General features: G+C 42.8%; 1 protein-coding gene across 3 annotated transcripts in view; it reads right to left on the bottom strand.

Moving 5' to 3' along the window:
* Positions 1-3,075: 3,075 nt before the first annotated feature.
* Positions 3,076-25,504, bottom strand: part of prickle2b (prickle homolog 2b) — a 106,097-nt gene continuing 83,668 nt past the window's right edge. Inside the window, exons 1-8 of one of the 3 annotated variants that reach the window (XM_074673025.1) lie at positions 23,644-24,139; positions 17,662-17,845; positions 11,357-11,470; positions 9,924-10,061; positions 8,673-8,876; positions 7,967-8,153; positions 6,005-6,886; positions 3,077-5,849 (exon numbers count right to left, since the gene is read on the bottom strand). In XM_074673025.1, coding sequence (XP_074529126.1) covers positions 4,900-5,849; positions 6,005-6,886; positions 7,967-8,153; positions 8,673-8,876; positions 9,924-10,061; positions 11,357-11,470; positions 17,662-17,793 — 2,607 coding nt within the window. In that variant the 5' untranslated portion in view covers positions 17,794-17,845; positions 23,644-24,139 and the 3' untranslated portion in view covers positions 3,077-4,899. Of the gene's footprint in view, positions 5,850-6,004; positions 6,887-7,966; positions 8,154-8,672; positions 8,877-9,923; positions 10,062-11,356; positions 11,471-17,661; positions 17,846-23,643; positions 24,140-25,504 lie in introns of those variants that run through there. The other 2 variants (XM_074673042.1, XM_074673034.1) reach the window with 2 other exon arrangements.

Genomic DNA, 25,504 nt, shown 5'->3' with positions numbered 1-25,504 from the left:
CCCCCTTGGGCTGCTGGGGCTGCGGATTAGACCAAACCTGGCAGCGTTTTTTCTCTCTGCCACGTGTCAGACTGAGCAAACATGGGAAAGAAATAATTTTCTCTCACTGTGGCTGAAAAACAACAATCAGGCCTAATGAGCGCCCCCATCGGGACTTATTATGAGTTAATTAACAGTGCAGAGCCTGTGTCATCATTATTTACAAATTTTAATTGATTAAAAAAAAAAACTTTGAAGGCAAGTCCTGCAACACAGGGATTAGTTTGAGTTATGTGTCAGATACAAAGTGTTGACCGGTCACGGATGAAGCCAGCGGAAGGTCAAAGGTCAACCTTAAGTAGATGAGAATGCAGATTAGTGGGTGTATTTGAGGTCTATTAGGCTAATGCTTGACCTTTTAATAATAATGCACTATCCTTTTTTCTCCAGATGGTTTAGAGCTACTTGTGAGATTACAGGAGCGAACTTGTTGGATGTAATGATGTTCTATTTGTGGGAAGCTGGTTTGTGTTGAGGAAGAAGGACATGATCTGAGGTGAGATGATGGGAAAAGAAGAAAAGGAGACAAGAAGGCCACAAGTGGCAGATGGACAGCTGGGTTACTGTCACATAATATTAACACATCCACTCCAGTCGAGGAGCGACCCCCTCAGACAGGACAGTGGGACTGGATGAGTGAACAGAGGGGAGTCTGTGAGTGAGCAATCAGGGAGGGAATTTCCTGCTGCACTCATGACCTTTAATACGGATTATGAGCCATATAGAGTAAATATCCTGGATTTATGTGGATAGAGAATCATAATATGGGGATTTCTCAGCCCTGTGAAGAAAAAAAATCCATACTGCTGCTAATGTATCTGAAATATTTCAGCTTATGAGCCTGTTAAAGTGATCTTTCTGAACCAGTCTGAGTGCAGCAGTTAGCGTTTGTATTTGTGCATCTGTTGACATTATTCTGGTGCAGTCTTGCCCCAGTAATTGAACACACATGATGAGACTGAAGGAGAGGAGACTGCTGGTAAGGCCTCAGTCACGCTTCTCCCCTTCACGAGCCCTGCGTTTGTGTGCAGTGAGAGCAATTGTTTCTACTTGCGTGCCCATGAAAGCAAGCCACGTTGTGTGAGCGATAACACACCATTGGCATTCTTTGCTTGTAAATAATTGAATTCAGGCTATTTTAGTTTGCTCAGAGCGCAGCTGTAATTTGCAGCCGTTCTGCTCTTAAGGACTGGTAATTATGGCTTTTAGAGTCTCCCAAAACAACTCAAATGGCTTTGGCTCATGACAGCTGGGCCTTAATACACACACAGACACCTCACACGTGTGGCTGTTAATTAAAGTGGTGCATTTCCCAAGTGAAGTGGATTTCAGCTCTTTAGTGCGAGAGATAAGGAGCTCACTTGGTTAACTATTGAAAGAGAACTGTGTTCAGTTATTGAGAAAAAATCTTATTCTAAATAAAATAAACAGTTAACGATGAAAGGAGTCCCTTCTTTCTAAATATGTTCGATAGAGTCTAAAAGAAAGCAAATCAGGCAGAAAAGATTTGTCTATTTTTTACTTTGTCACCTGATTTTCTTGTTTATCCCACCCAGACGCATACCTCAGGGTTAATGAGAGGACGGCTGCTTGTTCTCAAGACACTGTCTGCTCTGTCAGGCTTTAATAAACACGATTGGGAAAATGTGATTCAGTGGACAATTCACATGGAAGGAAATAAAAACAGAGAAGAGATTCCCATGGTACAGTTCAACCAAATGCAAGCTTTTCTGCATCCATGGGTGATGTTAGAGTAATACTTTCTGATCAACAAAGCCCAGGTTATGAAAGCCCTTTTCCTTTTCTGTCGCAGGTCAAAATGCTAAGATGAAGCTTCTTCATTTGGGGCGTTTTGGATGTTGATGGTTTACACATTTAATGAGCTGAATCAGATTTCAAAAGAAGTCTGCATCATTTATTTAGGATTTAAGAACAAATAAAAGAGGCTTTGTGTGAATATGTCTCCCTCATTGCTCTCACATTAGAAACACTTGGTGGTTTGAGTGAACCCAGAGGGCTGCTACAGTCCCCACCAGTGGATCTGATTTAGCAGCCTGGTGGACAGCCTGGCTGCCACAACTGGAAGCACCCACGCAAACTGAGGATTATCTCTCCACCATTCACCACCTCAGATACGACACGCCCAAGAAGCATATGGCTGCAGTCTGTCTTGCCCCTCACTGTATGATCTACATTTGCTTTTAATTAAACACATGATGACACCCTATGTTGGGGTGAAGGTCTGCCAAGGGACTAATAAATGAGCAAATTAATATGAGCAGAGTTTATGACGATGTCAAAAGCAAGAGTTTTACTTCATGTCTCACCATTGCACAATAACTGCAGGGAAACTAATCAGAGTTTGATGAGAGTAATGGTGTGGGTTCATTTTGAGACACACTAAAGAGAGGGGAAAGTCCACAGTTACAGACCAGACCATCAGTGGAGTGGTCTGTGATGCTCTATCTCACATGTTTATGCAGCTGGTTTTGTTGCATTAATATGAGACTTTGTGAGGACTCTATTTCTCGAGTGCCCCTGGTTAAAAACTCAGCACACACTTTGAAATCTGAGGTTAGTCAAGTTAATAAACAAACGTGCTAATCATGTCGATAGCATCGGTTTTTCCACACCTCTAATCAAAAGACTGGCATTTATGCACCTTGATGTTCAAACCTGTGTTTGTGTGTGTGGATTACAGGGGCTGGTACTCGTAATCCCTGTACCACATGGATGTCAGGCAATCCCATTTACAGAAAGACACAGACCCAGCCAGGCTAAGTCTGAGGGTTTTTGTGTGTTTACTTTAAAACGGAGAGGACTATAAACTACAGCTCAGTAATGTGATTATTAGCATGATAACATTTTCATCTAGCTCGGAAAAGTAAGCGCCTTGCATTTTCCAAGTTACTTCTTTAAAAAGTTTAGATGGTGCTGACTTAAAAATGCTTGTTAAAAGACAGAGTTCAACGAAAGAAATAAAAAAGTTGACACAAATATTAGTTAAGGGATGATTTTATTGTCTTAGAAATGATAAATGTCTCAGCTAAAATAAATAAATAGTCCCTCTTAACATTATCAACCAGCAAAGTTTACATGGCAACAGGTTCTTATTGCCCCCTTACAGTGAGACATTAAATCAAACATCTTTATTCAAGGTCAAGTCCAAACTTTAGCCTGTTATTTTTTCCATTATAATCACATTACTGTAAAGTTAGACAAGATCACCAAGATGTATTATGCAGAAATATTTATTTTGACTTCTGTCCTCATCCAGCTCTACTCCTTTGAGCATAAATGAGGCAAATATTGCAGCTTTATTCATTGTTGCTATGGTAACTACGGCTTGTGATTTCAGTAACTTTGCTGTGATCAGCAGTTCGGAGATACAAGCTCTGCTGTCATTGGCTGGATTAAAGGAAAGGATCATGCTCCACTTTCTCCTGTCAGAGATGGTTGGGGCTTCACAGTATGCTCTCACATCACTGCCCAGTAACTGTCACAGGTTCCCAGCTCTCCAGACCAGTCTGAGACAGAAACTAATGTTTTTACCATGAGGCCCAGGCAGACGAAATGCCAACAGAGACTCTCCAGAGTGTTACCAGACAGGGGTGCAGTGACTCCTTTTTGAGGACAGACTTAGAGATGATGTGTATAAGCAGGTTTGTCCCTTTTGTTACATCACTTTTGGTTTTGGGAATTACATACAGCTGTTATGGGGCTCTGAGCAACAATACAGTGCAATAATGTGGTGAGGATTTGTTTAAATCTTGATTATATTGGAGATAGAGAAGGGTTGACTTGCTTTTGGGACTTTGGAAGTTATGAAATCAGCAGATTCAGTGGGATTCATCACCTGGGGACCATGAGAGTTTAGTCAAATTGCATTGTAATCCATTCAGACTCTCTGGGCCTTCTCAAATTCAAAGACAAAGGATCTCGTCAGCAGTTTTAAACTCAAGGGCCCGTAGGCTGATATAATAACTTTAACCTCTGTTGCAGCCATTTCTGGGACAATACATAGACCGTTAACTGTCTATGTAAAACAATCCATCTGAGGGTGACTCAGTAATCAACCTCCACTTCCCATTGTAATTCATTTATGCATTAAACAGATGGAGAAGGTGATTGGTGAGCTTTAATTCACCTTTATGCAACACGTGTTCACACATGCTGCCATTCCCTGGAGAGAAAAACACCGCCTGCCACTCAAAGTACTCACTGAAATACTCCTTTATTCCAAATGCGGGACCAGGTCAGCCAAATAAAACATGCATAAGTTGTTTTGCCATTGTCTATTTCTACATTATAGATATTTAATACATAAATGATTCTATCCATACAAAATATAAAAATATGTGAGGCCTCATTTACAACAATATTTACACAGACTTCCTTAACTTAAGTGAAATTATTAATTCATTTATCTATGTACAGACTATGAACTGAATACAATAGTACAGTATATCCTTTGTCTAAATCACATTGCATGAAAAAAGCGAAACTGTACCGAATGGACTACCTCACACACGTGTTTGCTAATTGAAAATGAAGTTAAGTTTTAGAGTAATTGCACATCAAGCTTTTGTTGAAAGTTGGGACTTGGAGAATTGTGCGTTTCACTGTTAGCCTTAAAACTGCAGATATTCTGGTACATTAAACTGAACAAACATGCAAACACTGTTGCTTTGTCAATGTTCACCAACTATTATTCATCACAGACTTTCAATTACATGATATTCAACACACAACAATACTGAATAGATGGACTGTGGCTTTTGTTTACTTCTTGTTCCAGATGGAGGATGTTAGTGTACACAACCAGACAAAGAGTCATTAACTGTTTCCAGGGTCAGGATGTTAGGAGATGATGCAGTTCTTGCTTTTTCTGCGTTTGCGAGTGTGTAACTGCCCACTGCGGTTAGGGCCTCCCATCCCTGTGTTGTTGTACTTGTGGACCAGCTCCTGATTGCTGAGGTAGCGCAGTTGGATGGGTCTTGGGATTGGCTCACCCAGAAAGTAGCCTTCATCCTCGGACTCAGAGGATGAAGAGCAGGTGGAGCACCAGTCGTCATCATCATAATCATCCCAGGAGTACTGATTTAAGCCAGTGCGATGACTGGCCCCAGGGTTCTGAAGGGTCAGGTCTGATGTGGTTCTGGGACACTGCCTGAAGGGTTGGGGTTGGTATCTTCCCCCTGCTCTTCCTAATCCAAACTGGTCCCTGACACTCCTCGGTGGTGGGAAACGGTCGTAATCCTCACAGACACGCAGCTGAGGTCTCTCCTGAGGTCTCACCCTCCGCTCTGCCACCAAGTTGAGGGCGTTCTCTGAACGAGATCGGCGGGATCTCCGGGAGCGGTGGTGATGGTGCCGGCGTCTCTGGGGAGTCTCATCCTGGGCATCAATCCGGATACTCGATCCTCTTCCGCCTGCTCCTCCACCAACCATCCTGCGCTCACTGATGGGTGGCAAACGGGCAGCATTGGCGCTGCTCACCAGACTCACCCTATCCTCCTCCTGGTAGGTGAAACCAGGTGGTAAATGAGTCATACCCATACCCACAGCCATTCCACGGGAGTCACAGTACTGCACCTGGTACTTGGAGGACCTTGGAGGATCTATTTCCATGTAGGGCTGACAGGCAGTGAGGCTATGAATTGACTCAGAGCTTCGAAATTGCTCTGAGGAGTTAAGAGTGCCCATGTTACTTTTCTCTGATATGTTCATTCCAGAGTCTTTGCTCAGGTCCGGCATGGAGAAACGGGAAAGGTGTTCCTGACGCTTTCCTCCTCCTTCTGCTGAGTTTCCTGTGAGAAAAAAATGAGTTAAAATCAGTCTCAAACTTTACCCTTTAGTGAACAGATTACAATAAAGAAGGTCACAGTGAAGTTTGGGTTGCAGAGACTTGAGGTTTGGGTCACATCGCTAAAGCCACCCAAAGCAGGGAATGACCTCGACTCACCTGTAGCATTGGACAGGGCCAGGGACTCCATGGATCCTCTTGGGGTCTGCTCTAGAGGGGTCAGTTGCTCGGTGAAGTTAAGTGCATTAATTGGGTTTCTGCTTCTTGGCACCTGGACTGGTGCTGGGAGCCCCACATCTCTGTCCCTCTGAAAGCCGTGGAAACTGATGGAGCGCTTGTCTGAGGAGAAGCCATTGTGGTGCTGGGAGAAGTGGGATGCCTCGGTGAAGCTCTTTTGGGTCCTCAGTTTGGGTGGGTAGTACTCCTCTGGAGCGGGCTGTTGGAACCAGGCCTCATTGAAGGAGTGTCCCTTCATGGCTGAGATGGGGGGTCTCTTTAAACCTCCGTTCTCCTTTATCCTGTGGTCTTGCTGGTTATTCTGTCCAGAGCAGGAAGGGTTAAAAGCCGTCCTGACATTGCACTGGCTGAGGAGCTGGAGAGGGGAGGGGCTGTCAGCTGGGTCACATTGGGATTCATAATTATAGCCGTCACCTGCTTGTTGTTGGCTCTGCCAAGCAGGTGGCTCACGAGTCAAACTGGGGGTTTGGCTGGACAGACTCAAGAGATCCATTTGTAAAGACAGTGGGTCCACCTCCCCTGAAAACCTCTCGGACTGCACCCCACCTCCGCCTCCTCCAGACTTCCCAGTCTTGGAGCTGCGTCTGGACTCTCTGGTGGAGCGAGCACTTTGGAAGGCTGAATCAGAAGAGTCCGAGCCGTTAGGTTCTTCCCCCAGACTGCAGGAGCGTGAGCAGAAGATTTGGCCCTGCTTAGGCAGGAAGGGTCGGCCCAGCAGAGAGCGCTTACAGCGGGCACAGCAGAAGCAGCCCTCTGTGGCATGCCAGTGCTGCCCGTCATACGTCATCTGGCCTTGGTCAATGCCTGCAGGAAAGAAACATTCATCACGGGGTTCTAGTTAAACCAGATCACATGATTCGGGTAAAAAATGTAAAATATAAGCAGAAGCAACATGTCTTTATCAAAGATCATATAATTAAATATCCTTTGTCTTTATTAAAAAATGCTGTTTTATGTGAAAACAGAACAATATGAACCCAGCATTGAGTGAAAAAACAGAGCTGGAGGCTGTAGAGTAACTGTGCCCGGGGCAGGGGGTGGGGGGGCTCATTATGGAGCTTTCCCAGCATTGTATAAACACATTACATTTTCAGCATGCTAGCAGTTGTTGCAGCGGGAAATGAAAACCAGCTATTTGCTAATGGCTGCCAGCTGGGCCAAGCATGATTTCTGATGGTTTCAATTAATAATCAGTTGTGTTTGTGAGCCAAATACTTTTCTGTATCCTGTCTGACAAATAATTACAGGGCAAATTTGTTGAGAGGTATGTGCCAAAATCACACCTGGATGTACCAAGGGATATGCACAAATATGTACACACATGCAGAAATTTGAACAAGAGGTGGCAGGAGGCCAAGAGGTTCTAATATGATGGTTTCCCTGCTGGAAAAAAACCCAGTTTCTTTTCTCTGTTGTTTTTCCTGTAATATTAAAGGTGGTGTGACTCTTTAATTTATCTTTAAATGACACTTGGTACATGCCTTCAAAATAAAAGCAGATTCAGAGATCGAAAAGCATTCGAGGACATACTTCTGCTCCAGGTTGGTTTCAGGTTATTTGATTTGTACTGAACATACTCCTGTCCTCTGTGGCCCTCTGCTATGTGCCCTTGCCTCGAATGTGTGACTGCAGATGACATCATTCAGTGATAAACTGTTAAAAACCAGGCCACATCTTTTCCACAGCAGCTCTTTTCTCATGTGTGCTATTCCTGATATATAAATTAGGTCACTCTTTCACCTTCCTTGAAAAAAATGCTCAACATTGCTCCATGTGTCCATGCAGTATTGTTAAGTTTTCTCTAAGGTTTTCTCAGGATGACCTGTGGCTGATTCATGCACCGTGTATTAACTGTAATAGATACTGGGTGAGTGTGCAGCATACCGATATGTTCCCCGCAGGAGTCGCAGTACTCGGCGTAGAGGGACTCGAAGCAGGAGCAGCAGTAGGGCCGTCCCTCTTTCATGATGTAGCGCTGGCCTCCCAGAACAGTCTCACACTCAAAACAGCAGAAGTGCTTCATGTGCCAGTGACGTCCCTCGGCTTCAGTGCACTCATCAGCGAGGATGATCTGAGAAAGAAAAGATGGGGAAGAGTATTGTTCATTTCCAGTCCTCAGAGGTAAAACCTCAGTTGGATTATAAGTGTGTGCTGACTGACGGGACAATGCTCTGCTTGCCCCCCCCCCTCTTTATGGACCACTCTCTGCTCTTCAGCTTAGTACTCTTAGATCATCCTCTTTACCTCTGAAAGACTAATGTGTGTGCAGGGAGATGGTACATTTACTTTTAATTGCATTGCTTTTAAAACACCAGGGTGCTTTTCAAGTGCTAACTGTGTCTTTGTCCTCATTTGCAGATATAGTAAGTCAGTGTTAATGGTGAAGAGGTCAGGATACTGAGAGCAGACCCCATTAGACTGGAGGATGTACTGAATACAACTATGAGTGTGTGTTGGGATGCTTCTTGGCATCATATGACTGCAGTTTAATGTGTGTGTAGGCATGCATGTAGAATCACAGTTTCTTCAAGAACCTCATGATCATATGTGTGAAGGTTTGTGTGTGTGTGTGCATGTGACAGGTTTGTACCTCATCGCAGGCGGTGCAGCGTGGCTTCAGCCTCTCTGCGTGGTGCCGGCCGCAGTAGATCTTTCCATCTTGGTAAAAGTAGATGAGGTCCACAAGGAGCTCGTTGCACATGCTGCACACAAAGCAAGCCGGATGCCAACACACACCGTGACCAGCGCGTGACGCAAAGACAGCGATGTCGCCACCATTTATCTGGCCTCCACACTGAAAGGTCGGAAAGGGAGAAGGAGTGGGTGAAAGGGAAGAAATAAAAATTGATTGATATGTGTGAGGTTGAAAAGGACAGTAAGATCGACATGGAGGTGTAAAGGTATGAAGCCTCAAAGATAAACGAGAGCGGACGCTGAGGAGACGGGAGAAAGGTCGAGGAGACAAAGTAGATTTAGAGGGGTGGGAAAAGGGAGGCAGAGGGAGAGTTACAATCAGGTTATCTAACTGGCACAAAGCCTACAGCTGCAAGGAGGAGGCCAAAGGGGGGGTGGGGAATTTAATCAATACACACTCTCCCAACAATCTGCTCCCTCAAGTACGTGGTTTTGGATGTGTCTGCTGAGGGAATGAAAAATGTGAGCTCCAAAGCAGCTACATACCCCAGGCAGCAATGCAACAGAGAGCAGCTCTGATTTTACCGGGCGTGTTGTACACACAGTTATAAATGGCTGGCGGATGCTTAAGTGCGCTGGTTTATTGTTAAAAGAAAGCTCTCCATTGCACTCTGCAGTCCCATAAGACCACTACAAGAACAAATGTAGACCATACATTAAAGATTATTTGGAGAGTGGAGACCACTGTGAGGGTTTTTAAGGACTGGCAGTTCTCTGAGCTTTGTAAAAAGCTGTGGTGGAATGAAGTAATGTAGATGTTTGAGATGTTATGGCAGAGGGGAAAATGATATGGCACCAACACAGGATCTTTTCAAGAACAAGACTTTGAGGTGAGAGTGACAAGACCACAATGTGGTACAGAGGAAGGCAAGTGCCTTTCATATGTCAACATGAAGCCTGTTTCATTCATCACAACAAAGAGTGAAATGCCAGCAGATCGTTCTGTATGTCCGTCACATGATTCACTGCTTTCATTCTGCTGGCCATATGACACACCTTTGATCTTTTCACCCTTAACTCACATGTTTCACATGAATCGATGCAGGCGTGACATTTAGAAGTGACACAGAGGTGGAACAGATGGGAGATGAAAAAACATAAAAAATGATTTTCCTAGTTCTTCGTATTTTGTATTTCTTTCAGATACCTGCTCACAAATAGCCCCCGTCATCGTTAAAGGGAAAGGACGGACATTGCCTCTGCCCAGGTTCTCCCGTTTCCGTTGGTTGCTGAAGAGCTTCAGTTCTCTCTTCTCTTCATCATCTAGACTGTTACAGTAGCGTACCTACACAGACACACACACACAGAGTGTTAACACTTGATACATTTTATAGATTCTGCTTTGCAGCCACAGAAAACTGAGGGTGGTTGCCTGAGATTTTCAGATCAGTATGTCATTAGTTCTAGTATTGTTGCCACAATAACAAGGAGCATTTTAGGAGTGCAGCTTCAGTTTGATAATTAAATCAATGCCTCATGTAGCGATGCGGGCAGCCTGGGCTCAATTCCAACCTGTGACCTTTGCCACATCTTTGCCTTCACCATTCCTCACTCAACAAAGGCATAAAGCATAAATTTAACCTAAAAACAAAGTAGGCCTAAAGTCAATAGCAGAGCCCAATGGCTTCATCATATTAAGACATGTGATTGAAACATGCTTTTAGCCACATATTGAAATTCATAATTTCAAACAAAGATTTCCTCTTTGGCTCTACAGAGAGGCTAAGTTCTTTCTGTGCAGCAGGAGCAGAGAGTAAAACACCAAAGTGTTCACCAAATATTACTTAAAATACATCCTTTAAGTAGGGCTTGTGTCACAGCCAAAAGTACTATTTTTGTCCATCTAATTATTTCTGCTACAGTGCTCATTTTTGTAGTTTTCAAAGTTAGTCTTAAATTAATCAAAGCTTTGAAGGCCAGATTAAAAACTACCCAGTGAAATTATCATAAAATATCAGACACACTCAGCCCAGTTGAATTTTGGGAAGAAAATTAAATTAGAGGTTTAATTTCTTATTTAAAGGTTAACTAAAATGTGTTTTTTTTAACATTATTTCAGCCTGACAGAAAGGGAGTGAGGGAGGGGAGAGGAGGGTATGGGCACTTAATTTCCACAGATAATGTAACAGTGATGTGTTATCCCAAATATGATCTACATCATCCTCCTTTCTGAACATCTAGCAGCAAACACTTCTTCCTCTCTTCAGAAAAAACAAGACCAACCTGGAATTAATGCTACCTTGAATAATGTGTGGAAACCAGAAGGAACCGTTTATTTATTAGGCTAGTAGAGGCGCTAACAGGTCAAAGTCAGGTGATGACACTTTTTATGTTGATCATATGGACATCTTGAGATGAACTGTCGCAATTAATCATTAAGGAGGCAGCTTCACACTTCAATCTCTTCACTATCTCACACAGTCCCATTAAAAAGACAGAGTTCAGTTTTCCTATGGGTGTCTCCTCTCCTCCATCCTTTTATCTGTAGCCCTAAAGGAGGGGAGGGAAGGAGACAAGGAGAGACAGGAGGATGGATTGATGGAGGTGGTAGTAAAGAAGGGGGTCAGGTTGGACTTTCACCTCATTGTCGTGCGGTGGGAGCTGATGGAGCAGCTGTTTGATGCGGTATTTCTCCCCCGGGCTGTTCACGTAGGGCACCTTGTCCTCCGGCAGGGAGCTGTAGTACTGATGAACCTGGGAGAGACAAAGACGGAGAGGAATGAAGAGCGACAACATACCTGGGAACATGTAAACCAGTAGACAAACCCGAAATACACCTGGGCAGCAGCCAGAAATCATTTTTATTACTCCAGCTCTTCATCACCAACAAAACATGTGGAGTTTACTGTGTCACAGACAACAAAGCCCTTTTTAAGACATCATAAAAACACAAAGCAGTTAGTGTTCAGAAACAAAACAACTGGAGAGTGACCAACACACACTATACTTACACATACACACACTACGCACTTACAATCACTTTGATTTATGGCCCCTCACTTCTCCATCTCTGTGCGCCTGACAGGAGAGTAATATATTCTGCTGTTGATGTACAAACATACACACTCACACATACACACAGACAAAAAAATATTAACACACACATGCATGTAAGTAATGTGTGTGTGGGGGCAGGATTAATGCCAATCCCGTTGTCCTAAATGACTTGGACATTCTTTAAATTACAGACTAGACAATGGGTGTCGTCTCTGTGTTATTTATACTGGCCTCTTTTCATTACACTGTAACAGGGGGCAGGGTTACAGCAGAGGTCAGGCAGCCATATATGAATGTGATTTGGTGGAGGTGTGGGAGCTGGAAAAGCCATGGGGGTTTAAAGAGAGATATGAGGACAATGGTTGAAGATAGAAAGAGGGGAGAAGGGAAATATATAAATAAAGAGAAAGATGGATGATAGAAAAGTAAAGAAGAAGAGTGAGACTGGACGCAGCTGTGTCTCAGAGGCAGAATGGCTCATTAGTCATTTGTAAGGTTGGCGGTGCGATCCTCATATCCTGCAGTCTACACGTCAAAGTGTCCTCAGGCAAAGCTCCTCAGGGTTCAGCCATCTTTTGGTTTGATTATTACTGACGGGCAGTTGGGTGCTTAGTCTATGTGTATGTGTGTGTGTGTGTGTGTGTGTGTGTGTGTGTGTGTGTGTGTGTGTGTGTGTGTGTGTGTGTGTGTTTGCATACGCGTGTGAAAAGCAATATGAAGGCTGCTGTACTGGATTTGCCGACTTAACCACAGGCAAATAGGTGGAGCTGAGGCCAACCTGTAGGCAAACAGCTACAACAGGCCCATCTTTCTATCATCTCGTTACGCACATTATACAAACACGAACAAATTCAAAGCTCTTCTTCTGGCTTACAAAACACTGACAAGAACGGCTCCTGCCTACCAGGGGCCCCTCTTCCAGGTCCACACTCCTTCTCGCTCACTACACTCTGCTTGTGAAAGACGCCTGGTGCGCCCAGCCTAGCGCGGCTCTAAATCTGTAGCCAGACTCTTCTCCTCTGTTGTGTCCAAATAGTGGAATGAATTACCTAACTCTATACGATCCGCAGAGTCCTTTTCTACTTACAAGAGATGTCTGTTAACGCATCTGTTCAAGGAACACTTAATCACTTAATCTGACCCTTCTCCTCTTTGTCCTCGGGGGAGAATAAGTCAGATGGTCTAAGACCCAGCTATTAGTGAATTTTCAGCAAAAATTACTGAATGCTGTTGAAGGTTGAAGTATACTGTTGCAGTTCATTGTCGTTAGTTAGCTAGATCATTCTACACACACAAAAAAAATCCTTCACTTAATGGCAGCACCTGCAGCCAAATAACCTGCAGCCAGGTTTTCCCTTCTGTCTAAATTCTTGCTTGTGTTGTACGCTGCTTTGGACAAAAGCGTCGGCTAAATGAAACTGTAGAACTGTAGAATCCTTAGACTGAACATGTTCAAATCAAGTAACTAAATAAAAATATATATCCTCGGTAGAGTTATCATGAATAGAAGACTGAAAAATCAAGAGTAAAATACTTCCTTGCACAGGGCTTTAAACATGCTTTTCCTCCTTCTTTGATAATGAGCATTTAGATTTAGGTGGAGAGGGGGAAGCTTTTGCAGCTGCTCTCAAATGGACACTTACGGTAAATGCAGCTTTTCACACTTGTTTATTGGCTATATTTTTAGCATCAAGCTTCTTAATCAGAAATGGAGCCACAAATGATGTAGAACCACAGAACATGAACTAAAATACTTCAAAATGATCGATACATCTGCTGACAAGGTCACTCCGTTCTTAATGATCTATCTGTCTGCTGAATGGATCTACTGACTAACAGTCATCAGCTTTGTCCTTGACAATAACACACAGTCCATCTCACAAAAACTGATTAGCTTGAATGACACATTCATTCATTACTGCGCATAAAAAAATTAACATGCAGCTTTCCAAAACGCTCATATCTTATATCTCTAGATGAGATTTTCCTCTATCCGTGCTGTTATTTTATAGAGTAAGAGCATTTCCTGTCAGATTTATGGACACACTAGTTGTTTTAGAATCTAAAGCTTCAGCCTCCGGTTGTAGGTGTAACCTTTTTCCCTTTGCGTTGCTTTTGTTGGCTTGCACCAGAGTTGGCGAGCGACACAGGATCCATGTCAGGCAGCACAGCTCAGGACACCAGGGGGATCTCAGGTTAGTCAATAAAGAGACTGACTGTGGTCAGGCACTGCTAAATCTCACAGCGCCTACACACACAATCACAAAAACACACACAAAAAAAATCACACACACACACACACTGCATATGTGTGCGTGTGTTTATGTGTGTGTGTTGGCTAATGATAAAGTACAAAACAAGCTTCTTACAACAGCAGGGTTACAATCTGAAGGTGAAAGGCACATTGCCCCCAGGAAACATCTCAACCACACACACATACATATACGTACATACACACTTCACACACCCATAATGGTCGCAGATGTAGCGAGAGCCAAAAGGAGCAGCTTGTGATAATAACAGTAATCGAAAGCAGATGAAGCTAAAGACAGGGCAGGAGTTCGTACTGTACTGGAAGGAGGGTTTTTTAAAGCCCAAAGCAAATGGTAGAACTTCACATCTGAGTGACAAGAGTGATCACTTCACACAGCTGGTTTCTATTGCTGTGAATGGCCAGACAGGCAGGGGAAAAGACACCAGGCACCACTCTGAATGTTCTCTCAATGAGCCACTTTAGAGTGGTTAGTGGACATAGATGTTATATTGTTGGGAAAACACTTGAAGTTACAGCCAAACGTGGTGGGAAAGATGGTGTTTTCATGGAGAAGGGAGACGATTTAATGGCTGTGTTTACATCGTTTGTCCTCTTCTCACGTCTTTGCTTTTATTTATCCACAGTCTATTACTCTGGTCAGCACAGTTGTGGAGAAGATTCAATGTGTTTGACCATTTTGAGTCTGAAAAGTGTTGACTAATCAAGATAAAAGCTATACTAACTTTAATGTAAATGTAGCAATGATGCAAACAGAGTTGCCTTCAGTTGAATTAGAGATGTTGTGAGGTTGTATTCAGGAAAAGAGGTGTTCTGGTTGGCATGGGATCATACCCACATCACAAAATTAACAACAATGTCATGTTTGGTTTTGGTGTTGACATGGTCACAGCCAATAACTAGAAAAGCACTCAGAGAGCGCAGACCTCCACCAAGCATATTGTGATTGTCACTTTAGTCCTACTTTAATGTTATACTTCCTTTCAGCAGACTGTCTGCTACAATTTGGTGTTAGTTGCAGGTTTGTACTATATATTTTTACCTGACAGTGTTAAAAATTATGATGACCCAGAACATATTTCATATTATGGATCTTAGTATCCAGAATATTGCCAGGATCTGGATCGTACTTTTACATCTGTCAGAATTTATGGTAACCTTGTATTGTATTGTTTTGAAAACCAATCCAACCATTTATGGTGGAGTTATATACACATATGGTGAAAACAGCCCTATCTCACAATGACAAAGAATCCTTTCAGAAAATCCTGGATCCAGACGGTGAGCTGAATCACCTCCAAAACTTAATCACTTCTTCCTTATCCCATTTTGAACATTTCCTGAAAATTTCATCAAGATCTGTTTGTTACTTTTTGAGTTATGTTGTTCACAGAAAAACAAACAAACTTCCAAAAACACAACCTCCCTGGCAGAGGTAAGGATTAAATAAACTTGTTGTAGTGCTAAGAGATAAGACAGAGCATCTCCACAGTAAGTATGACTCACATCCTCAAGAGACTAAACCAGAATACTGGACTGATGGACCTGCTGACATTTCCATCCCCTCAGACTCGATGCTAGATAGTCTGATAGATATTGAATTTGATTGAATTTCATCTGATGTGTCTGCACAAAAGTATCTTAAAACCTCTCCTAACAGTTGCATCACTGATCTCAGTATGAAGCTGCTGGCTATACTCGGGTCAGGGGCAATGTTTTTCACACCCTTTGAATTCTGACTTTGATGATGCTAATAGTCCATTTAAGACAGGTTAAACCAGCCATACATCCTTTACAGACTGGCTTTTTGTTGTTTAAAGGTTTATTTATCTGCCTCAGGTCCCCTTTAGAGTAGGGAAAGAAGTTTGCGTGAATAACCTTGAATTTGTTTCATCTTAATTCAATTATTCCATGTCATGATAAATGCATGATAACTGCTCATTATAGACTGTGCCTCTAGCTAGGTGTTTGGAGAAAATCATTTGAAAAAGAAATCCGTTTCTGGCCACTGCCGAGTGACATACTTGGCCTTGACGAGCTGTATCTTGGCAACATTTGAGGTTTTTTTTTTTTTTGAGAGGGATGGAGGGAACAGAGCAAGAGTAGAAAGAGGGGGAGAGAATATTGGCAGCTCTGCAGCTCAATAAAAGCTCAGACTCTCAACATAATGGCTGTTTGGTGATAAAAAATCGCACTCTTTTATCGACACTGTATTTCAGTAATTGCTGACAGAATTAAAAACACTCAGGAGGACTGAAGACTTCCAAATAAGTGTCGAGACATCACTTATGTCGGTCAGATATATCCCACTGAATGCTGCTATCCTGGTTTGAGAGCTCTCATAACAGAATGGTGACTTTACACCATGGCTGGCTGAACAGCAGACTCACACAACATCGACTCCCTATGGGGAGAAACCTAAAGCCACAGTTTAGATCCTGGAGATTAGCTTTGTGTTTACAATCTTCCTCTATTCTCGCTCTGTCTTTCCCTCGCGCAGAGGAAGGCCCGGTGGTGAAAAGCCCCACACCGAGAGTACTTCCGCTTTAAAGAACGGGGTCACAAGTATGTTTCCACAGCTTGAATGCTTCAGAAGGTTGGGGAGATAAAATTTGGAAATCATTCAAAGAGAGTCCTAACTGTGCTCTCTACCAATTTTTTGTTAATTACTAAGTGTATTTTATCAAGGTTGTTCCAACTTGTGTTTTTTTCCGTACTACACAGCACAGTTCCCTTTATGGCTCTTCTGTTCCTGGGACCACATCACCTCTGGATGAGAGCCTAATTGACTTCAGGGTCGGTTCCATGACCCTGGAGGGGATTGAAAAATAACTGTGCTCAGAGGTGAAAACAGGGGGCTGGGTTATCATTGCATTGACCCACAAATGCCCTCGGCTTATCAACAAAATGAATCCTGCTCTCGTGATCACGTCTAATGTCCTGTAAAACTGGAAACCTTCCCACATGAGTACACCTACGGCTGAACGGAGAGCTGTAAAAGAGGATTCTCCACAATGTGCATGGGACCATTTAATGTGTTCTGGTATTGCTCAGGGTGAGCTTAGTTGGCTCAAGGGCAGTGAAATCTACAGTAAACATGTCTGTAGTACGAGTGAATTGGGGATTAATTTTACTGCTGGAGGCACACAGCCCCCTAATAATCCATTACCCTTTAGATGGAGTACACGGCGAAGCTATCATGTTCTGAAATATAACTAGTTGCACAATTCAGGCACGAAGTGTAAAACTATACACGGTGTTCAGCTTTGAACTGTTGCTGGGGTCACATCGCACTGGGAGCAGGTCAGTGAAGAAAACTGCAAGAATTGACAATGCTCCAAACCTCTTTCCCATCTGTGTTTTCCATCATTACTTCACTGAAAAAGTGTATATTTTCTCTGTGTTTAAATCTAAAAACCAGGAGCATTGCTCCGTCTTTGGTTTGTCTCCGTTGATCTGTGAGAGTAATGTTATCTCAAGTCTCTTCTTTATTGGATCCATTTGTTCGAGTCCCACAGCACTCTCACGAGGTGCTGTCAGCTCACACACTTTTGGAAATGTGACACAGACCCAAGCCTGGGCTGTTCGGTGTGCATGAATTTTTATGTTGGTATACCTGTTCAGGTTTGAGTCCCGGTGGTACCCAGGCATACTCCTCCAGTGCACAGCCTGAGTCATCGTCTGAGGTCGAGTTCCTCTGGAAGTCGTACATCAGCTTGGTGACAGTCTTCTCCATCTCTACAGGCATGGCTGTCACTGCATGCTCCTCACGGCGACACTTACAGTGCACACAGATCTTCCTGTTGTGGAAAAACACACATAGATATACCAGTTAGATAAATGCTGTATGCATGTGACGCTCTCTTTAACATGGAATGAATAATGTAAGATTTAAAGGAACTGAGCCTCAGGCTTGAAAAATGAGCTGTAAGTTGGCGTTCGAAATGATCCTGCTAAAAAGTTTCAGGAAGAATTTTTCTACATTTCAACTCATAAAACACACACTCAGTTTAATTTATCACTGGGTAAAAGAACTACATTTGGGCAACCATGATTCAGAAAAAACAAGACGTCATTCTGTGGTTACCATTTCTGCTTCTGAAGTCTTCTATTAATCACATGGAAGCCAACCCTATTTTATTAAAAGGTAACCTATAACAACCTGAAAAGGCAGAAAAATCTCCCACCGTGCCACTTTGTTATGGCCAGAGTGACCCCCATGTGAAAACCTTGTGAAAGTCTTGTGAAAGTTTTGGCTTTGGTTCAAAACCTCACAGAGTATGTGGATGTTTGCAGGCCCTCGTCACATAAAGGATGTGAACTTCACACAGTCCAGAGGTCAAGGCTCCCTACTGCAGCTCTCGCAGTAAAATGAGAGCACCCCAAATACAATGCTCAACAGTCCTCTCAGTTACCCAGAACAAGGATTTAATCACCAACAGGCTACGAGAATCAGCAGCTTCCAGCCAACGACAGTGATGGAAAGCAGTCAAACATCTCTTTATACAAGGTTAGGAGGAAACACTTGCAGATGTTGAGCCAGGATAGAGCTTTGCTGTCATCGGACAAACACACCCAGCTTCAAAGTGGACAGCATCCAACTAATCCCACTTCTAAAGAAAAGATGTTTATGAAGGTGTTTTACGTTGACACTTCTCCAGCTGCTCTTTCATCTTCAGATGTATCCAGAGAGCAATAAAGGAAATTTATCTCTTATAACCTCAAAACAATAAAACTATTCTAAAGAGTTCTATAGTAAAAATGATATAAAACTGCCATTAACAGTTGTGAATTACCCCTCAGAGATTGAGATCATGTGAGAGATCTTCCAAGAAGTAGAAGACTTTGATACTGAGTTGAAATGAGAATGTAAACCACGTTTGGTGTCTTGATTCCAAAGGAGACAACACTGCCTACATACAGATCCGTGTGTCCTTGACAGCTCTAAGTACCTGCAAGAGGAGAAGTCTGTGGGTGGCCGGGAGGTCGAATCCCACTAACCCTTGCTGCCCCTAAAGCAGCCAAACCAGGGAGACAATCCAATTACCTTCCCAGACGGACGCCTGTCTGTCTGACAGACCGCCCCACGGAGGAGCTTAAGGACACTCGGGACACCGTTTGACAGACTGACAGCTTGCTTGGCTGAGGATCTGTTGGCGTAAAGCGTTTGGAGCGCAGACAGCACCATGTGGAGAGCTGGCCAAGTCTCACCTTGTTTCTATTTAACAGAGTCTTTTTTGTGTATGGGGCGGGTCGTGATTGATGAAACACTTCTGTCTTACGGGCTTAGCACTGATGGATTCTGATGATAGAAAAGATGTCAAAAACACTTTGAAGCCGCTTGGGATTCTCCAAGTCAGGCAGCCCTCTGACATGCTGCAACTGGTCATACAACATCTTATCTTTTAACAGAGGATATGAGATGATGTCGGTTTGAAGCGGGACAAAATCTCAGTCAACACTTCTGATTCGTGCCATCCTTCCACAGAGAGCTTGACTAACTCTAGTTTTAACAAGCCCAGAGCAGAGAGAAAGACTTCTGCAACTTCTGCAGTTGTCAAAGTGTAAGCCACAGGCTGCTCAGGCTAGTTCTGTAAATTCTTAAAAACACTCCAAGTGGTTAGAATAACAATATTGACACATATGATAACCAATGCAGGAAGGTAGCTTAGGTAGACAAAGTCATCAAGCAGCTGTCAAGCCAGCCGCCTGGGGTTTGGCAAATCCCAGTCCCAGGAGTGTGATGATACAGCCAGAGGCAATGCAGCCAGTCTCATTACAACCCAGCACCTTCACCATCATTAGTTATTTATGACTGATCAACTGGAGGACGCACACAAACGCATGCATCCGCTCTTGCAGCGAGACGATAATGGGATGTGAAGAATCCAGCATGAGTGGACACCTCCTCCCCTGGAGACAGGGATGGGATGATAGTTTTTTCTGCCTCTGGGTGAGGAGGGTCACTTGGAGATAAGAGTACACAAATAGCCTGAGCTGAGGTAAAGCATTACACACCACATTCCTTCTGAGAGGACACATCTATGTGTCCCTGCCCATGAAGTCTCTGTGGAGCCTGACTGTGTTGCAGAAAAGCCTTCGGAGAAAGGAAAACACTCCTCCTTCACCAACTCTATTAATCCAGATGTGTGAGGACGACACTCTTTCTGTGATTCACCTCACAAACATCTGATCTCCTAATATCAGCTCTGGCAGAGACACTGTGGGTCTTGAGGGGCCTTTTGCTCATTTTATCCTTTATCTTTCTGATTTACAGCACGCTTCATGCACATGCCAGGGATTTCCTTTCTACTGAAACTTAATCCAGAGCTTCCCTTGGTAATCTACATGATTTCAATTAGAGGAGATTTGGGGGTCCTTTGGTAATGCAAGTAGAGTGCATCAGCCACTCCTAATAAATAACTTTGAAGTAAAGAGAAGGAAGTTAAAGCCTTGTTCTTTATCATTCAAATTAAACTGGCCTTTCATCCCCTGCATATGTAAATGCTTATGTTTCATTGGTCAGTCAAGGCATGAGGTCTGTTCAAACCCTGGGGGGTATGTTGTTAGGTAGTAATCCTGTGACTGTGATGGTGGTAGACAATGATTCACCGTTTTTGGGTTAATTATCAGCACCCTGCACCTTTAGATGGGCCCTGTAACCTCAGTAACACACCGTTTTAATGCTTAACTAGTGTAGGATAGGAACCCTTACAGGCTAAGAAAACTTGATGTAAGTGTTTAATGTCACTGATGGAGGGTTTTTGGCTAGCATGATCACAACTTGGGGCAAATTTCTCATATTCTCTCTTGTGTCAAATCTTGGACGGGGTTTGCTCCTAGAAATGATCTCTGAGACCAAAAGAAATGGCTGAATTTAGCACAATCTCAAGAATAGCCCAAGTCAAGAAAGTCTAGCCTCAGAGGCTTGACGGTGAAGTTTCTGCTTCTCTATCATTCCTGACCAGCTCCCAAACCACTGCAGCTTTTCCATGGCATCACTCTGGACAGTCAGATTAAAATCCCATCTTTTAATGGCAGCTCTGCACAAAAAGCAAAGTCTTGATGACTAGAGAGGAGAGCACAGTGGAGAGAACAGCTGGGAGCTCATTGCAGCCAAGTCTTGTCTTATTTTTTCCTGCTTCTGCTTTTGTTTTCTCTGGAAATAGCTGGGGAAGATGAGGACAGACTCTGAAATAGCAGTCTGTTTGGTAAATATATTGCGGTTCAGTGTTCTGGAGTTGGTGCCTGTCCATTTTCAAAGATCATTATCTATGATAGAAAACAAAGTATTTAAATCCACACTAGGCTGCGTGTTGGCTTCAGAGCCATTAGCAGTAAATCACAGTTAAACATGGCTCGAGGTGTTCCCGACAAGAATCAGACTGGAGAGAGACGTTTTCCATTAGTGGCCAATTAGTAAGAACCAGATGCAGCGCGTTCCTGAGGACAGACATTAGACCAGCATCCACCTGTCATAACAGATTACAGCCAAAGTCCGGCCCTACTTTTAACTAGCTCTGGACTGCTTTCCTCCACCTAATGATCATTTTAACCCTGTAAGGGACACTAAAGTTTGATTATCTGTATTTTTAACACTTGAGACCCACCATGCTCTTTTAGAACAATGGGGACACACCCTGTGGTTTATATGAAGTCTGGCTGTAACTAAGCAGTTAATAAATCTTTTGTTTTCCTTTTAAAATGCCACTGTCTAAGTGAAAGCCTTGTAGTACGGGCATAAATGTTCTACAGTTCAAACCATTGTTTGAAATAAATTTGTGTGGCTTTCTGATAACGTGAGGCCACTGGCTGCAGGTTCACATCCTGAAGTTTGGCAGCTCAATCCCAGCTCCTGAACCCCAAACTGGTCTTGATGGCATAGCCAGTGCTGTGTGACTATGTGCAAGTGTGTCAGTATTACTGATGGACACTTTACAGAGCAGCCTTTGCCATCAGAGAATGAATTTGGGTTAAATGAATGAATGAATGAATGTGGCATGTAGAGTAGAAGCACTTTGAGTAGTCAGAGGAAGCACCATTTATGTGAACTGACCACTGTGAACCTTCCTACGCAATGTCAGAAGATATTAGTTTGTTTTGGTAAAACTATGATGTCTCCCTTAAGTGAGTGTTTTAAATGGTTAAAATAATTTGTGCTGTTCAAAACCAAACACAGTTTTTTGAATGAAGATGCTAGCTTCTAGACAAGGGACGGCGTAAATGTTTAATGCCAAAATGATTTAGGGATAGGGGCTGACAATGGGGTGTGACGGTCAGTTGCAAGACATGATGATTGGAAATAGACCATACACACTGTTAAAAAATATAGTGTTATGTATGAGTGGCTTTGATGGATTATATTACTCTTTAATTCACCGTTGACACATCCCACTAGTGTGTCACTAGACTACTGCCACTCCAATACTCCAATGTAGAGGGGAGTCAAGTTGGGACAGGACCCTAGCCTTTTAGGCACTTGTGTCTTATGTCTGTGTTGAGTCTTTCTTGAGTTACCAAATTTTCAGAACAAAAGACACAGTTTGTCATTAAAAAGTTTATCTTTTTCATCTTTAAATCTATTTCTCAATCAATCTGTGGAGAGATGTGTTACTCAGTAATTCGATCCCTAGTTAAAGTGGAAACCAATAAATGACTTTTTCTAAAGTTTGTTTGGATTTCTAGGAATAAATTGATCCGCTGTTTTGGCCCCTGTCAGTTCACATGAATGTTTGAGCAGCTCTCAGACCTGAAGAGCCAAATGATACTGCAGCCAGCTGCTGAAGCCACATTATTCATCACTCCCCCGTCAGCCCATTCATGTGCTAATCCAGTGACCCTTCGTTCAGCTAAAAAGTAGCCTCCTAAACGGCTCAATTAGCCTGAGTTCAGTCTTGAAATGTTCTACCCAAAACAACTGCCAGGAAACTGCCTATATGACGCTTGTTTCCAATGTATTTGCAGCAAGTCCAGGGAAATGATCATGCTATTGACCAGGATGCCTCCAGTAACGACTGAATAAAACACATGGAGTGGAGATACATTAAAACAGGGCTGTTCTGTAGGGAACACTTCTTAAATACTGAACCTATGCCTTTTTGGTTATTTTTTCAGCAATTAGAGACTGATGGAGCATAGAGACTCCAAAACAAAGAGTTTCTGGCTGAAGGCGCTCAGTAGCTTGACCAGTGCGCTACAGGGGGTGGGGTGGGGGATGAAACTGCGTGAACACGTCTACAGGGAAGGTATACAACCCTGTATTTTGTGTCATTTTTACCCTAATTACAACTTGTTCGACTTATGACTCAGAGTTTTGATTAAATTCGGATAGGGAAATCGTTTTAATGAGGAAAAAACGCCTACTACGTTTGAATTAGACTTCAACATGTCTCATACGTACGCGATTACTTCTCGCACACGTTTCAGTAAGTCAGCAAGAAGTTAAAGTCATAAGTTGATTTCATTCAGAAAAACAAAAAAAAAAAAAAAAAAACGTACTTCAGATCTCGAGTCAATGTGTGCCTCGCCGTGGATCGTCAACTCTGCTACAAAACGGCTCCAAATCCAACACAAACACGATCAATAATCAACTGCTTACCGTCTTACAGACTGCTGCGGATGAAACCCATAGCCCTGACCTCGGAGCTGCTTGTGGTGTTGCGGGTTGGAGTACACATTTTCCTCATGGCAGAATTTGTCACCCCTAGTCCAACGCCACAGCTTTGCCACGAAAACACCCTCTTCTCACCCACTGAGTGATGTCTGCAACCCTCTGCTACACTCCCCCCCCTCCGCCTAGAGACCCCTGCTATCCGCAAACAGTCAGGAGTTCAGGGAATGGAGAGGAGAAAGCGTAAGCGAAGAGCCAACTGAAGGTGTGGAAAATCAGAATCCCTCGTTACAAATCCAAACAAGACCGCAGAGTCCGCTGAACTATTTGAAATCCAAGTGAGCAGAGCAGAAATCTCCAGAAGAAGCAGGTAAAGTTTCAACAACTGAGACTAAAAGAAGCTCCGGACGGACTTTCGGTGCGTTAAGGCAAGAACTGCTGGCGCTGCTCCGCTCGCTGCTGACTGACCCAGTGAACAGCAGCTCTTTAATCCCTGGGTAGTGTGAAGCGTCTGTGAAATGTACTACCATTTCCGGTTTGTACTTTCAGAATAAGCGCACACCCCGATTAGATTTCTAATTTTTTTTGTCCTCAAAAACTTTCATCCTGAAGGTTTTATGTGCTTCTTAAAAAAAAATAATTAAGTAAATAAAAAACAATTTTATTTTTATACATATTTGCCACTTATGAAAGAAAAACAAAAATATATTCAAAATAATAATAATAATAATAATAATAATAATAATAATAATAATAATAATAATAATAATAATAATAATAATAATAATAATGATAATAAATAGCTAGACCCCAAGATAAGTCTTTTTGTATTTTGTTTTTATTAAAGCTCTTAGGGGAATTCAGCTTTAATCACCCTATAGATACACTTAATGTTTTATGTTTGGGATTTTTTTTTCAAGAAGTGTTTTCAGATTACATAAAAAAAAAAAAAAAAATACCCTTCCTTGTTTTAAACAGAAACCCACACAGTTAATCTTTTCAAACAAAGGCAGCACTTTCTGCCATATGCTGTAACTAGCTTGGTCCTATACCTTCCCCACAGAAAAGATGACAGGCCTTAAAATATACAATAAAATGTATCCGTTTCATTGATGATAGTCGTATTTGTTTGTGTCTGTCACCTTGTAACTTTTTTCTCATGCCATAACCACTTAAAAACTTCTCCCAGGAGCTTTTAAAGTTTGAGGTCAGTTACAATCTTTTACTGTTGTTTATCAGGGATTTCACAAAAAAAGCAGGGACCATCTTTTTTGTCAAATGATCTCTGCAAAGGGATCTACAAGACACAAATGCTAAGAGACAATAACAACAAACAATTAATGACCTTTTAGAGATACAAAAAACTCCAGTTCAATCCAAACCTGTTACTTTTTAAAGGCAGGCAGAGTTGCTAACATCCTGTTGAGGGGCATTGTCTGGTTTACTTGACACAAACGCACTCAAACACACAACCCCAGAAGAGGAGATGACACCAGACCCCTCTCCTCCCTGCAGCATACTAATATCCTGGAGTGATGTCAGCAAGTCAGCGTCCCAACATTTGTGTAATTAGCAGTGTGAATGATGGTGTTCTGGCAGGATTTGCATGTGAATGAAACCACTTCCCTGAATCAACTGGCCCAGCACAAGCAGAGAGAAGGGAGAGGAGCAGCGGGATGTTGGCCAGGCATGGGGAAAGGGGAGGTGAGCGTCTGTAAACAAAACAGTGCTGTTTAACATGAGAAGCGGACATTAGCAGGGGGAAGAACAAAAGGTTTAGAGACTTATGAAAATCTACCGAGTCAAAAACAAAAGTAGGACTCAAAAGGATTTATTGAAAACCCTTTTG

This window comes from Halichoeres trimaculatus, unplaced genomic scaffold, assembly GCF_033239565.1.
Source record: "Halichoeres trimaculatus isolate MK-OKI-2021-1 unplaced genomic scaffold, fHalTri1.1 fHalTri1_scaffold_1, whole genome shotgun sequence".
Taxonomy (NCBI): Eukaryota; Metazoa; Chordata; class Actinopteri; order Labriformes; family Labridae; genus Halichoeres; species Halichoeres trimaculatus.
The sequence above is the reverse complement of the archived record's forward strand: the minus strand, read 5'-3'. Positions and strand labels throughout refer to the sequence as shown.